General features: G+C 37.0%; 2 protein-coding genes and 2 long non-coding RNA genes across 5 annotated transcripts; 2 read left to right on the forward strand and 2 right to left on the reverse strand.

Annotated features, from left to right (window-relative positions):
- Nucleotides 1–1,057, forward strand: LOC116162123 (endoplasmic reticulum resident protein 29). Its single transcript, XM_031475656.1, has 2 exons — nucleotides 1–658; nucleotides 707–1,057. The coding sequence occupies exons 1-2, from the start codon at nucleotides 122–124 to the stop codon at nucleotides 902–904; spliced, it is 735 nt and encodes a 244-aa protein (XP_031331516.1). The 5' UTR covers nucleotides 1–121; the 3' UTR covers nucleotides 905–1,057.
- A 1,731-nt stretch (nucleotides 1,058–2,788) lies between these two features.
- On the forward strand, nucleotides 2,789–6,690 carry LOC116161756. The gene is made up of 3 exons (XR_004143423.1): nucleotides 2,789–3,256; nucleotides 6,031–6,122; nucleotides 6,575–6,690. It is a non-coding gene; the product is annotated as an uncharacterized LOC116161756 (long non-coding RNA).
- Nucleotides 3,367–5,058, reverse strand: LOC116161755. 2 transcript variants are annotated; one of them, XR_004143421.1, is made up of 2 exons: nucleotides 4,714–5,058; nucleotides 3,367–4,651 (listed from the first exon to the last, which is right to left on the reverse strand). It is a non-coding gene; the product is annotated as an uncharacterized LOC116161755 (long non-coding RNA). The 2 variants fall into 2 exon arrangements; XR_004143422.1 differs by having other exon boundaries at nucleotides 4,707–5,058.
- Nucleotides 6,691–11,190: 4,500 nt separating the features above from the next.
- LOC116162371 (ras-like protein family member 10B) lies at nucleotides 11,191–13,119 on the reverse strand. Its single transcript, XM_031475985.1, has 3 exons — nucleotides 13,092–13,119; nucleotides 12,869–13,029; nucleotides 11,191–11,946 (listed from the first exon to the last, which is right to left on the reverse strand). Exons 1-3 carry the CDS (start codon nucleotides 13,117–13,119, stop codon nucleotides 11,356–11,358), a joined length of 780 nt encoding a protein of 259 aa, XP_031331845.1. The 3' UTR covers nucleotides 11,191–11,355.
- Nucleotides 13,120–14,559: the final 1,440 nt, after the last annotated feature.

Below are 14,559 nucleotides of genomic sequence, written 5' to 3' on the forward strand. Positions count from 1 at the left end.
AATTGTGACAGAAAATCAGAGACATAGGTCTCTGCAGAAAATGGACAACTGACGTGTCACATTCACAAAAGTGCTTTAAAAAACAAAATTCACCGGTTCCCTTGCAGTGCAAATATCAACAATGGACTTTACTTATATTTTACTGACTTTCACACTAATTTTAACCCCCACAGCATTTGGGGATGAGTGCAAGGGATGCGTATCGTTAGATGAATATAATTTCGACAAGATTATAACAAAATTCAAAGTGGTAATAGTCAAATTCGACGTTTCGTACCCCTACGGTGAGAAAGAAGACGTCTACTCGCGACTATCTTCGGATGTAGCAGCGAACAAAGACTTGTTGGTGGCACGTGTCGGGGTGCAGGACTACGGCGACAAAAACAACGAGGTACTGGCGAAAAAGTACGGCATTACCAAGGAAGATTTCCCCGTGGTTCTGTTGTTCGTCGACGGGCGACGCGATCCAATTCCCTTCCCGGCGAAGAAGGAATGGGTCATAGACGATTTTAGACATTTCCTTAGAGACAACACGGATATTTATATCGGACTTCCGGGCTGCATTCAGAGCTTTGACAAGTTGGCAAAAACCTTTGTGGCTGCCCCAAAAAAGGCCGAGGTACTGAAAGAAGCGGAAGCTATGCTCCAGACTGAAAAGGTAAGTCAACTTATTAGTCTGTCCTATACACTTTGGTGGATATTTTAGGAGGGCTCCACTGCAATGATTTATATAAAGTTGATGAAGAAGATTATTGGCGAAGGTGCCCAGTTTGTACAGCAAGAACTCTTACGGTTGAACAAGATCGTCAAGGAGGGCAAGATCAATAAAACCAAAAAGGAGGAGCTCTCGCAGCGTATTAATATTTTACATTCCTTCGCCGTTAAGTCGAAAGATGAACTTTAGAGTGCTTTGGTTCACTGTACACGGGTTCAAAGTGCACATGACTGATTTTTGCATTTATCATCCTTACGGAATCATGAATCTCATTTTGGGGCGTTTTTGTTTTGTTTATGGGTCGAGAGGTTGTTGTTATTGAAATAAATTGTTTACGTAAAATTTGTTGTCTTATTGCCATTGGTGGTCATTGGAGTGTAAGTTAAAGTCAATTGTCATTAATATTTTGCGAAACTTACATAGTTTACAGAAGAGGAGTTAATAACAAAAAAATGCAGAGGCGTAGACGAACCATTGCACCTTTCCAGAGATTTCAACGTTTTACGGAAGGAAATAATATAGGTACTGACACAAAGATACACATTCCTACCAATGGGTTTAGGCCTTAGCTTTAATTAATTAAAAAAATTACATGGCTTAAAGATGTTAATGCCGAATTGCAGAGGTGGAGGCTTAAGTCTGTATTCTTAAAACAATTTGAAAAAGTTCCACATTGCCAAATAAACGTTAAAAATTCTCAATTCAGAGTTTACACGTATATGACTCACTATAACAAATGACAAGGTGATCTACGTACGTATGCAGTACATGTAGAGAGTTTCAAGCCTTGAATAGCCTCAGCAACTTACGTGTAGCAGATGCATTTTTTGCCTAAAAAATCGGCATAGCATTAAATTCCTCACCTGCTTATTTCTCGATAATTCCATTCTCTAGGAGCCCTCTTAAAATTATCTGCTAATGTTGCTGTCACCTTTTAAGCTTCTCTAAATTCTTTAGAGCTGTTGAAATCTCTCAAACTTTTAAGGTCTCTTTTGGCAATCTCTAAAGTTTTTAATTTTAACTTATAGCTACACCTTTATTGTACAAATAATATACTTATTTGTAAAGTGCTTTCAATAAGTTGTTGACAATAAAGCTTCATAAAAAATAGAGTACTTATTTTTCTATTAATTTTGCTTTGGTTTTCCTAGATCTTATCAATATCATTACAAAATAAAAGATTATCTCAAATGCAAGACATGAATTTGAAGCATTTTTGTTGACCATATGTCAAGGTTGAAATAAATGTTGTTAAAAAGTGATAGTAATAGAGGATCCTTCGATATTTCGTTGTATCGGTTTATTTACTTAGTAAATGCGAGTGATAATTTTATAAAACCTTGGTTTCATTAAAGTGCCCTTCCTATGTTTTAATTCAAAAGGTACGCCTAACAAACATAAAGACGTAGTGAATGTAAAGCACCTCCATGCGCTACACCTATTAGTCAAAAATTTCCTTTTTTTTTAATTCTCATTACTTTTTGGATGACTGTAACAATATGTATATTGGACAAAATTCTTTTGTTCCCCGTAAACAAGGAATTTTTTCATTACATTTTGGACACATGTTTGTTGCAATTCCCAAAGATCATTGTCGTAAACAATAAGGGAGTCTCGATACAAAAAACCTGAACCGAAGGTGAGAAACAACGGGAAATGTTCAAAATTATGAACTTTGATTGAACCAAAGATCATAATCTTTGTTTCAACTAAGTACTCTGATTGATCATTTTACCTTTGTCAAAGATCATTGTTTTAAATGAATAAACAAAAGATTTTAAAAACAATCGGTAAGTAGTACGTATGATACACCGGTAGATGGCGACAGAGGGATAGTAGGCGAAAAATCGAGGTACGCCAAAAAGACGAAAAGAAGCGAGAATTTTAAATTTTAATTCACAGTTCGCAGTCTGTAGATGCATTTGAATTTAATTAATTTTATTATAAAAATGTATGTGTAATTCTATCTATTTAATTCAAACAAATTTTTGATATTTGATTTGACTCACGTACGACTTACGTAGTGAGTATCACCATTTTATCGTTACGATAACTTCTGGCGTTCATGTAATTTTTCGGTTTCTTTCCAATTTGCGAAGTGCGAAATTAAAATAAACTTCAACAAACTAAACAGGCGGAAAAAACTCTGCGATGTCGTTCGTTTCAGTCCGTGAATTAATAAATCGGTGTTTAAAAGGAAAATCGTAACTTTTGTTCACCTTAACGTAAGTTCGAATTTAAATCGGCGTTTGCGTGTTGGTACAGTAGGGACGCGTTCGCGTTTAATGCATTTCGGACGTGTCTTGTTCAATTCAACCCTTAAAAATAATAGTGATACCCACAAGGGAATCTTAGCACATCATTAGTTTCAGTGCTGAGTACCTATAACCCTAAACTGTTCCTTAAAGTTTATCAGAAGAAAATTGCGGCCATTTTATAAGTTTGCTTCTGCGGTACGCGTCGCGTTTAAAACAACGTTTTGTGCTATTGTTTCGATCTGAGATCAAGAGCTCTTAGATTTCATGGATATCTTGACTTGAGGTAAGTACGTAGACTTTTAAAAGTTTCCTCGTAGTTATTAATGTAACGATGGCATTAGCGACCAACAGACGTTAAGCTCAGTGGCGATGTCATATAGTAAAAAGACACGCTTAAGAGTATTTAGATTTACTGAAAGCAACAACAAAATTAGGGATTTATCGGTTGCAAAACACTGCGACAAGTTTTAATTTTAAAAAACACATCATTGTAACGCACCAGTTTCCGAATATCAGCTTGTGGCGATGGCAAAAATAGAGTAGATGGGCCATGTTCTGATCATATAGCTGGCGCACTTGAAACAGTCGACATGCTGTTCATTCCTATGCCGAAGTTGTCAATCAAGAAAAACTTCCTACACTACACATACGGCCTGTACGGGTGATCAACAATGAGTTGCTGTGGAGTCGCCTTTGGAAGTTCACGTTAAGTACGATTTCTCATGTAAACAAAAATTCCAAAGGTGACTTGACAGCAACTCATTTTTGATCGCACAGCATTATAATGCATACTTAACTGTTGTCAACTAACAATGTTGTTAAGGCTTGTGATTGGATGTTTTTGCAAAGAATGAACAACGTAGTTAAGCAGGTATGCTGTAATACCGGCCGTTGTTGTGACCATGATGTTGTTTAGATTACATTAGTCGTGTTCGTCTCTCCTCATTGTATCGATTTAACTAACTAAATGTGATCGTACAGCATTCGTTTCTGCTTCAATCAGTACACCCCCACCACTGAAATATCACTTCAAAGTGAACATAGTAAATTTTGCATCCAGGTCAGTACGCGTACAATCGTTTGGGTATTCCATGGTAACTATTTTTCGTTGTTCGATTCAAGGTCTAATCAAATCACTTCCATCCGGGTTCAGTCTGACCAGGGCGGCTGGTCGGCGACCGAGGGCCTCCAAAGGACAGTTTTGCTTATAATTGTAATGCATTGTTTTTTTGCATTGTGATTTTCACTGTCTTGTTCGTAGCTGGCCTCTCTTTTGAATTATTGTTCTATTTTAGTTCTTGTCATTCTTAAGTAGTACTACATGTTCTTTCACGTAGATATACAACAATTAATAAATGTTAATTTGCTGCTCGTATGAAGGCATTAACAAATCACTTAAACCACATCATTTAAAAGTTAAAACTATTTAAAACCACATTGGTTGCATGGAGCAAATAGACAAATTTGACGGTGAGAGGACCCCACGGGGGGGGGCTCAAATCCATCATCCAGCCAAGGGCCACCACGAACCAGGCCTGCTTTCATCACCGATCGAAGTAAAGTGATATACTGATCTAATCACAAGAAACGAACACGACTTTACTTGGTACCTATCGGTTGTATCTTCTTCTTGGATGTGCAGTTGGCTGGGACTGAGTGGAGTCCGCGAGGTTGGGCCCTAGACAGGTCAAATAAGAAGATGACTTACAAGATCATCTGTGCTTAGCACTTACCACTTACCCATCTGATTCAGTCGAGGATCCAGCTTGGTATCCAATTTCTCTTTTAATCGTCTTTCACGTTTTTATTCCAATGCTATGAGCCGGTTCTTCCATCATTGCCCTTTCTTAAAAGTCAAATGGTCAAGTCACAGCTTACTTAGATAGTAAGTAAGCTGTGGTCAAGTGGTTAGATAATTATTATAAAGCAAAGTAAATATTGATGATAAATATGAGTCACAGTATAAGTAATGAGTTGTATGATAAACGAACAACTCGGCAGTGGCGTACTGATGGCGATAAATATCAGGGGTGTCAATTTTATATTAAACCCCCCTGACCAGTATTAGTTTCCGCGTCACGTATCGGCAGTCCCACATATGTTGATTGAAGTCTAAAACTTCTTCTTTACAAAATATAACAATTTCTCATTGACAGTTAACAGTTTTATTGCAAAAATGTACGTTTAATAGTTGTTTTTAAGTAGTTCATAGATGCAATAAAAAAAACGGTAGCAACATAAAGAATTGCATCTTTCCTTTATTGCGAAACACATTTGAAACGAGAACCATTCAAATATGAACCAGAATTTCGTTGTAACGATTAATTAAACGAAAATTTACAAAAAAAAACTGAATATATACGTGTATATTCCTAGGCATATTCTTCCGAAGAAGTCAGTCACTTATTTTTTAGAGGTTTTTCTAAAAACCGTTTTTGAAATCATATAAAGGCTTTTGTAAAGCTAAAGGTCTTCCTACAAATTTGTTATAAAACTATGATTTTTTGAATACACAGTTGTTACAAGCCTTTTTGTTAGGCTCCTCTGTAGTCAATTGGTATTTCAGTGTTATTGCAATTGGTTAGACCACCAACAATACACACTGCTACAAGATATACTCCTTGAGTGAAACCAACGATGTATCTATCCTTCTCAGTATGTATAATGTATAATGTATGTTATAATGATCAAGGACTAATTATGTAAACAAGTTTATCGAAAAGCTGTACAATATTTGACTGGTACGAAAGCGTAGAACGGACAAGGAAATTATGAAAAACTTTCTTCGGCACCATGCAAATGATTTTAGACTTTTTTTAAAAAGATTTTAAGTATCTTCTCGGATTTTGAGAAACAGCAATGTTTTTGGTTAAAAATATTTTAGGGTTTTACAATCTTTTCTTCTTAAAGTTTTAGAAATTTTATGTAGAATAAACGTTCAAAATTAGGGAGAGACCAAAATGGTTTATTATGAATAGATTGATTACATTTTGTAACATTTTAATTTCGTTGTACTCAAAAAGCCTAGACATTAACATTTAATATTTCATTTTTCAGTTGAGACAATGAAGATGAGGAGGCTTGGTAGGAGTCGGCAGTGATTGACTGGCGGTCCCGTTTAGGAAAACCTCAATGCATAGGGCTAAAGGGTAAGTTTTGACGATTTAATCAGTGCATATTAATAGTGATGATATCCCGCCCCCTCCTCCAGTTAAATACCCTACCAAAATTATAACTATTAATTCTATCAGTAAATCTACCTACATAATCAATTTTGCTCGATTGTTCAACATTTGATCTAGACCGTTTATTATTATAGGCTTGTTTGTCCCATCAAAAACCTTGACACCAAGTAGTGCAATAACGCCGATTCTGTCTCACTTTGACCTTGAGTTTTGCGCATGATTGTCCAAACTAACTAGGGTTCTTGGTTGAACTAAGGTCACTGAAGGTCAACAATGCGGAGGCGAGTTCTGAGCGCCCCCTTGAAGGTCGAAGTGAGTCAGAATCGGCCTTACTATACTATTTTGATAAATTTTGCATATAATTTCCACTCTTGCATTTCTTTCGCCATTTTGACGTAAGTTTTTTTTTGTTACAGATTACATAAGGGCGGCTTTATAAAGGTAGGATCTTTCTTTTATGCATGGGTGTTATGGCATGTTCTATTATGTAAGAGGGGGGGGAGTGAATAGTGGAAGTGAAACGAAAAGGAACATCAACAATAACTGTTTTAGCTGACCTTCGTGTTTAGAATATCATTATAATATATTATAATTTATTATTCTACACGAAGATCCGCTGAGATGAAGGTAAGTGCTGTTCGTATATTGTTGAAAAGACACATCTGAACCAATTTACTTACTGGTCTCTTCGATTGTTTCAGACGCTGAAGTCCCCAACATTCCCTGCGATGCATTAGATCAAACCGGAGACTGTCTGGGCCATGTTCGACAATCATACGGTACGCGTCAACTCGCCAAGGGCGACTCGCCACCGGACCACTCGCCACCGACTGACTCGCCAACGGGACAACTCACCAACGCGACAACTCGCCAACGCCAACGCGACAACTCGCCAACGGGACAACTCGCCACCGCGACAACTCGCCAACGGACGACTCGCCACTGCGACAACTCGCCAACGAAATATTTTTCCTTGTTTAATGGTGTCGTGTCTACAATTTTTCGATAAACTTTTTTTACAAAATTAGGGAAATTGACTATTGCATTTGTGGGATGCATTTGTATGACACATTAAACAGGGAAAAATATTTCGTTGGCGAGTTGTCGCAGTGGCGAGTCGTCCGTTGGCGAGTTGTCGCATTGGCGAGTTGTCGCGGTGGCGAGTTGTCCCGTTGGCGAGTTGTCGCGTTGGCGAGTTGTCCCGTTGGCGAGTTGTCGCGTTGGCGAGTTGTCCCATTGGCTAGTCGGTCGGTGGCGAGTCGCCCTTGGCGAGTTGACCGTGTCCCACCAGGGAATCCAGTTCCGCGATGGATCAGATCGGGTCCACGTCGACCGTCGATGCTGTTGAACAATCACACCAACGCGGTTCACGTGAACGAGGTGAGAATTATAAATTTATTATTGTAAAAAAAATCAACCTAAAGTTTGATGTAACTGGCGTAAAAATTAAAGCAAGCAATTATTGATTATACACTTAAAAAAATCGTAAACATTAACCAAGTAATTTCAAAATATGAATTGCTAATAACTTATTTTTTACATCTGTTTCTCTATTTTTCAGTTACTGGTATTGGAATTGGACAACATAATAGAGGAGCGTTTTTCTCGTCTTTCGTCATATTGTTTATTGAGGTTGTCTTCATTATTGTCATTGCCTGAATTTTCTGCTTCCATTACTTCGTCATAGAATTGCTTTGGCATGCTCAGGTATCTCGACACACTCTAAGAGCGACTTAACATTACCCCTTTTCTTAACGTTTACCATGTTTCACTTTGGCAAAATTTGTGCTGTTTCCATTAAACTAGAATTTTTTATTTTATCTTTTAGAACCTCGCATTCCACCACACTTCCAGAGTACGTTGATGAAACTGAAATTTCCACCTTGTCTCTAAGTCGTTGGTACTGAATAACCTTGGCTTCTGATAATTTAAATGGCAACTTTGTTTTGAATATTTTCTTCGCTGGAGTTTTTAAATCTTTAACAATCCAGTCCTGTCCTGTTTTGTCAAGTATGTCACAATATTCTTTACGTGATATAATTTCTTCTAGTTTCCTGTATTCTTTCTCCATGTCACCAAATACACGATCTGCTGACATATAACTGTGTCCTTTGATAGGGAAAATATGCTAGATCTTTGAAAATTTTTCAGATCTTTCAATGAAATTCGTTAGTGTACCCATTAGGATTACATTTTTATTTTGGCTGGCTTAAAACCTAGCAAATTTCCAAAGTTTTTTCCAAGTGGTCCAAAAAATGTTGTACACAGCTTGCGACTTCGTTGGCTCCTCTTCCACTTTTTGTTTCAAGCCACACATAATGAAAAATGTACATTTTGTCTTGTTTTTGGTTGTGAATCATAATAGTAAGATTATATATCCATACCTGTGAAAAATACCTCTCCGACTCCGACAGAAAGTTTTGGTAGAGGTTGGTTCTGCTGCCTGTCTAAGACGATTTTGTTGTAGTATCTGCAGACTCTCTTTTCATATTGTCGTAAAATCTTTTTGCTCTTAACTTAACTCATGAAGTTTGAACTGTGTTCTAAGGTTTCCTTTTTCGGTGGCATCCTTGGTAGTTTTAATGGAGATTTTAAATTTGTTACAAGTGGAGCAAGTGTCAGTATGAGGATTCCCAAATTCAAGATTAAAGTCTGTATAAAACACTTTTTTAACTTCTGCAAGTGAGCATGTTTGCGCGCCTGAGTGTTTGTTACAAAACTGCTTCTACATTAGCTGTACCTGTATTTAACTCTGGTGGTAAATATGACCTACATGTTTTGGCTCTAGAGTGACTTTCGGGACATTTGTATGATTTGATTTGAGCTCTAACTGAATCCTAAATTTGTTTGTCTTGTAATTTTGACCGATCTCCCCCTCGTCGTTCTTGAGGCATCTCATCAGTATGCATAAAGTATCTTTCCAAAATAGCTAAACGGTTAGATGTTGCACATAAAATGTATTTGGTACTTGTGTTATTAACCAATAACCATGTAGAAAATTTCTGTAATATTCACGCACAGCTTTTTTCACCACACCACTGAGCTTTCGTATTTTATACTTCACTACTACTGATTTTGACTTATGGTCATTACACTACTTTCCTTTTCGAGGTAGGTACGGGAATAGAAATATCCATGTATTTCAGTAGAAAACGATCTTGATCAACTTTAGAAGCTTGTGACAGACAATGATGCCGAAAATCTGTAAAAAATAACACTACAGTTTGTAGTTTGTACTAAGAAAAATTACCTTCTACGTCGCCTACGCATTTCTTTTTTCCAGTTTTTTGCAAAACTGTGTGAGGGCATTTAACTATTGGTGGATTATTGAGACCACTAAAATACCTAGTTTATTTTGTTTGGTTTTTACGACTTTTCCAGATGTGCTTTGGACATGCTTATCATATTCACCGGTGTCAATTTCGCCACTGATAAATCCTGACGGTTTTGTTGAGTTTTGCAAAACCGTACATATTTTGAATGCTTATAACACGGTTTGTATTGCGTTTTGCTCTATTCTGTGTTCGCCAATTTTGCACTTGTTGAGTTTTGAAAAAAACGCTCCTCCCTTTCCGTCTTCCAGTAGCCCGTGATCGTGAACCCAGGCGATTCCGAGTGAATAAGGTTATAAGGGTAAGTTTTTTGGTTTTAGATCTTAATTGTCAGAAATTCAAAATCTAATTACTAATCATTCAATCTTTTGACTGATTTTAAATCATTTCGAAACTTTTAATTTAAGTTTTTCTGTTTCAGATGAGCAACCTTATTAAGGTAGGATTTTTCCTTTTTTAAGCATGTATTTATCAGTGGGGGAAAAGTGAATAGTGAATAGTGACTAATAGGAAGATCAACGTTTTATCATTTATAGGTGATGTAAGACTGACTGCTATGACTCTTCTAAGTGTTTTTCTCAGTATCGATAAATTCACTTCATATTTAATTGTTAAGACTATGAATTCGTAGCCTTACTGGTTTTATGAAGCGAGTCGATTTCTGCGAATCAAACTATGAGGAAGCGTCACAGTCGATTAACGGTTATTAAATGAAGGTCGGTGAGTTATAATTGGCGAGTTGGTTTATAATTGATTCATAAACGAACGCGTCTTTTATAATTAGATTGGAGTCACTAATTTTGATGATTGTTCCCAGTGCGTGATCTGCATTCATACTGATGAGGATTTCCTTGACAACTTCTGTGGCGGATCAAATCGAATTATAACCTACCAGTGATGAGCTTGTTAAAATAAGGTGAGGAACATCACTGATTTGCACAAAAATTGAATCATAAAACAAATCTGGATTTACGAAATACTGAACCTACCCTTATAACTAACAAAAATTGGACTCAATTATAGAAATACTCTCTTTTAAACGGACAATACAATTTCAAAAAAAAGAAAACGAAAATTCCTCAAATGAGTTAAAATACAACTATTTGATACGCTACAATTTTGCTCTTTTTGGTCATACTAAACATCGGAAAAAACTCATACCGTGTATAAGCGAATGTGACGTTTTTTAGTGGGCTGTCTCAGTAACAAAATGTCGCTTTGGGTTTGACACTTAGACCATACAGTATATGGACTGCTATTACATTTATGTTTCAATACAAAATGGGCGGTCACGGATAGAGGTCACTGTAGTCGTGGGTATGTGAACCTCAGGGTAAACTAATGTCGCGTGAACTCCACTCGGATCGCGTAAAAAAGCACTATTTGTGCCACTCGGTACATCTGGTTATGCACTCAATTTCGTCATTTGAATTAAAGCTAGCGCCATCACGGGGGCCAAGTTAACGGACCCGTTTTCCAAAATCTTTTCAAATAAAGTCACACAGAAAAAAGCGTTTGTGTGAAAGTATTTAGAATTCCTTCAGTTCCTAAATAGCGTTAGATTCGGCCAAAAAATGTGCAACTTTGCCTCCATTTAATCGTATTTCTTACGGTTTGCGAGATCCCAATGGTCTCCATCCAGTTTCGGACACCGATACCTGCTTTATATTATTTTTCACTAAAGATTCGAGAACCTGAAATGAAGGGGTCAATTATTAAACATTTTATTGCTTTATTTAACAATTAATACATATAATGGAAAAGAATTACGGTTTGTATGCATCTAATGAGCAATAGATTGTCGAATAACTTAATTTATTGCACTCATCCGTAACTTTTGAGCATCGGGTTGGCAGACATCTTGATTAAAGCACAGAACACTTATTACGGTCCAAGGCATCCTGTATGTTATCGAGCATCGGGCTCTGGTCCCTGATCTCGATGCTATCGATCATATTCATTAACTCCTTAAAGACACCGACCACCTTCCAATTGTATTTGGCGCTGCATTCCACGTATCCAGATTTCCAATGCTTTTTCACCAGATTGATGATGTCTCGTCGCTTGTCATCGTGCCCGCTAGTAATCGCTGCCTTGCCGCTCGACGAGGCCGATTCCTCAGCGGTCAGTACGAGATCTTCCTTGTTGCCCACTACCAAGACGGGCACGTTGGCCATATTTCTGCTCTCGCAAATCTGCTCTCGGAGCGTTTTGATATATTGGAACGTTTCGACGTTCGAAAGATCGAACACCAGAATGTATGCGGTCGCCCCGCGTAGCCCGTAGTAGCGATAATCGGTCCATTCGTAGTAGGAGTTGACCGGGAAATAAGGGATGACCGGCAAATCCGATATTTTTATCTCGTACAGACGTTCGTTTGTAATAACAGACGGATAGTAGGTGTGTTTTCGGTCCGTCGGAACGTAGTTCTCGCAAAAGTCGTTCCAAACAAATTGCTGCAAGAGAAAATAAACAAATAACAGCGGTGTCGCGCAAAAGACAATCAGGTTTATTTAATGGAAAGCTTTTGTTAAAAAAGTGATTGAAATGTCGGGGAGTCAAAGAAATCGACAATTCGCTGTGAGTGCCCTGTTTTCGATGGAACGTAATGATTTTCCTTCCGCCTAATTGGAAATTGCAATGAATTTAGTAGTACATCATTTCGGTCTCGACAAGTTCAATTAAAGGTGCTCATGCGAAAAAATATAATGCACAACGCTTTCCAACGCATGGTGACACAATACGAGTTTGCCACATCTAAATGAGTAACTCGCAAAAAGTTTCATTGTTTACCATTTTTATATCCGCTGAAATTGGCATGTTTCGCTTACTACTAAATAGATGTGAATGGAATTATAAAAATGCGAGGGAATTTTCCGTGGTTTGCACTTATGCTTAGTTCGCACATATCTAAACCATACGAGTTACTACAATCTCTTGTTTCCCTGATTTTCATTCTAGTAGTGAACGAACGATACCATTTTTTCGCAGGCACTTTCACGGTTTTATTCTTGTGTGTAATCTTTTATTAGCCGATCCCGAAAGGAATCTGATGAAATTCTTTCCTATAAAAGAAAATAACTGAAATTCAAGAGGGAATTTGAATAAAACATAAAAATTCCATTAGTTCGCTATCGAATGCGTACAAAAATGTTTTATTTATAGTTGAAGTAAGTGGACACAGTAAAATAGGGGGAAAACAAAAAATTGCCTCGCGAGTTAAATTTGCACCAATCCAAAGTTGGGGGTTGGAAAACAGGCGAGTGTGTAAACTGCCACCCTGAAATTTCTTAATCACGTTAATGACTCCATTTGGATTATAAGTGGACGTGAATTAGGTAAAAGGGTCGGTTGAAAAAATATAAATAAATCACTCGCCTGTATAATGCTCGTCTTTCCAACGGCCGGCGCTCCCAACACGATAACCTTAACGCGGTCGACCGATTCGGGACTAATTTCAATCGGACTTTTAGGATTTTGGACGATCTCTGAAGCTGGACCCGCATTCTGTCTTCGTTCCAGAAAATCCAGGTCCAACTCTGAAATAGAAAACAATTTCGGTTATTTTCGCGTTGTCTCCCGTTCTCTTATACGCACGAACGCTCTCGTCGAATGTTAATTTGCCACATAGATGGCTCGTAATGGCGAAAGTTTGCAGGTTAATTCTAAATGTTAACAAGTTTCAACGTGAGTGCTGAGTGAAAATTAATGTTGGGGCGAAATATCAGACATCCTTAAATATTCAATTGGTTTTCTAAAGGGCAACGTGGTCGGAATAGTTTGGCATTTTAGCGTAAACTTTTTTTCTCCTACATTGGTTGGGCCGTTCTAATTTTCAAAATTTCAGCCGAGCACTAAGTATATTTAAAGCTTAATTAAACGGTCTTGGTTTTACAACTGTTACTCTCAAAACGCGAAAGAATCTGTTTAGGTTGTGAAATTTTGAAAGCCTATTTTGAGACTCTTGGGTTTCTGGATTGAACATTTTGAATAGAGCAAAATTTAAACTCTTGATGGGATAGCAGATTAGGTACTAAAATTTTTAGAAACTTTCGTAACAAATTTATCTACCTCGAGTTGGCGGTCATTTGAGTCGGGTCGGACCCATATAACATAAATTTAATTGCGTGGGTTTATTTATTTATAACAGTCTTAAAATGGATTAATTTATAACCGTAATTACCTTTGATTATAATTATAATTACCTGCAGTAATGTTTTTAAAACCAATCGCAGTAACTGTGGAAATTAAAAAAAAAACAAAACAAAGTTTTTCGATTGTCATATCTGTCACAAAATCAGTTGTGACCAATATGACTTATAAGAATCACAATACAAATAATAATTACACAAATGATAAATGTTAAGAGGTGTAATGTAATGTGTAATGGCACAGGAAGCAAGTCCAATGTGTTTAAATTTGTCGTAAGTTATAATAATTATTTCTGTAACTGCTTTTCATTTGTTTTCTTTTCTTTCTGTTGTAAAATTTAGGTTTTTGTTTAAATTTACACCGCTACCGCGATTGATTCTCAACACATTACTGTAGCTATTGCTTCTAAGCCAATTATAGCATATTTGATATCATTGTAAAGAAAATTTCAAGCTCTTTAAGAATAATACCATTGAATAATAAATCTGATTCAGATTTATTATTCAATGATAATACAGAACAAAGTAACCATTCTATTTAAAAAATTAATTTATTTTCTGATGCTCTTTTGTTTTTATATGACATTTATATTTTTTTTAATATGTAGCTTTATCCGAAATTGAAAGTAGAGAATTTTTGCTTCTTCCACTTTTTTGCTATCTCCAGTAATAAAAGAAATATACGCTTGGACACGCAAAATCACTCACACTGTATATTAAATCGAACGTTTCTAGAAATTTACGGAAGGTCTGGGAACATCGGTATCAGATTTCACAAAACGAATGAAGGACTTTATGGAGATTACTGCCGGTGACTTTAATGGCGCCTCCATGGCGGCAGCGGGCGACTCGCTGTCTGGGATACTCGCTACAATATAAACCATTAAAATACGACGAATCGCATTCGATTTTCAGTAG

The sequence above is a fragment of the Photinus pyralis genome, unplaced genomic scaffold, assembly GCF_008802855.1.
Source record: "Photinus pyralis isolate 1611_PpyrPB1 unplaced genomic scaffold, Ppyr1.3 Ppyr1.4_LG10, whole genome shotgun sequence".
In the NCBI taxonomy this organism is placed as follows: domain Eukaryota; kingdom Metazoa; phylum Arthropoda; class Insecta; order Coleoptera; family Lampyridae; genus Photinus; species Photinus pyralis.

Bases quoted from the DNA above. Each gene is read 5' to 3' on its own strand.
- LOC116162123 (XM_031475656.1), top strand. From the start codon at position 122: ATGGACTTTACTTATATTTTACTGACTTTCACACTAATTTTAACCCCC. The intron at 659-706 runs GTAAGTCAACTT...TGGATATTTTAG, and splicing joins CTATGCTCCAGACTGAAAAG to GAGGGCTCCACTGCAATGAT.
- LOC116162371 (XM_031475985.1), bottom strand. From the start codon at position 13,119: ATGTGGCAAATTAACATTCGACGAGAGC. The intron at 13,030-13,091 runs GTTCGTGCGTAT...TTTCTATTTCAG, and splicing joins AATTAACATTCGACGAGAGC to AGTTGGACCTGGATTTTCTG. The intron at 11,947-12,868 runs GCGAGTGATTTA...TTTCTCTTGCAG, and splicing joins GAAAGACGAGCATTATACAG to CAATTTGTTTGGAACGACTT.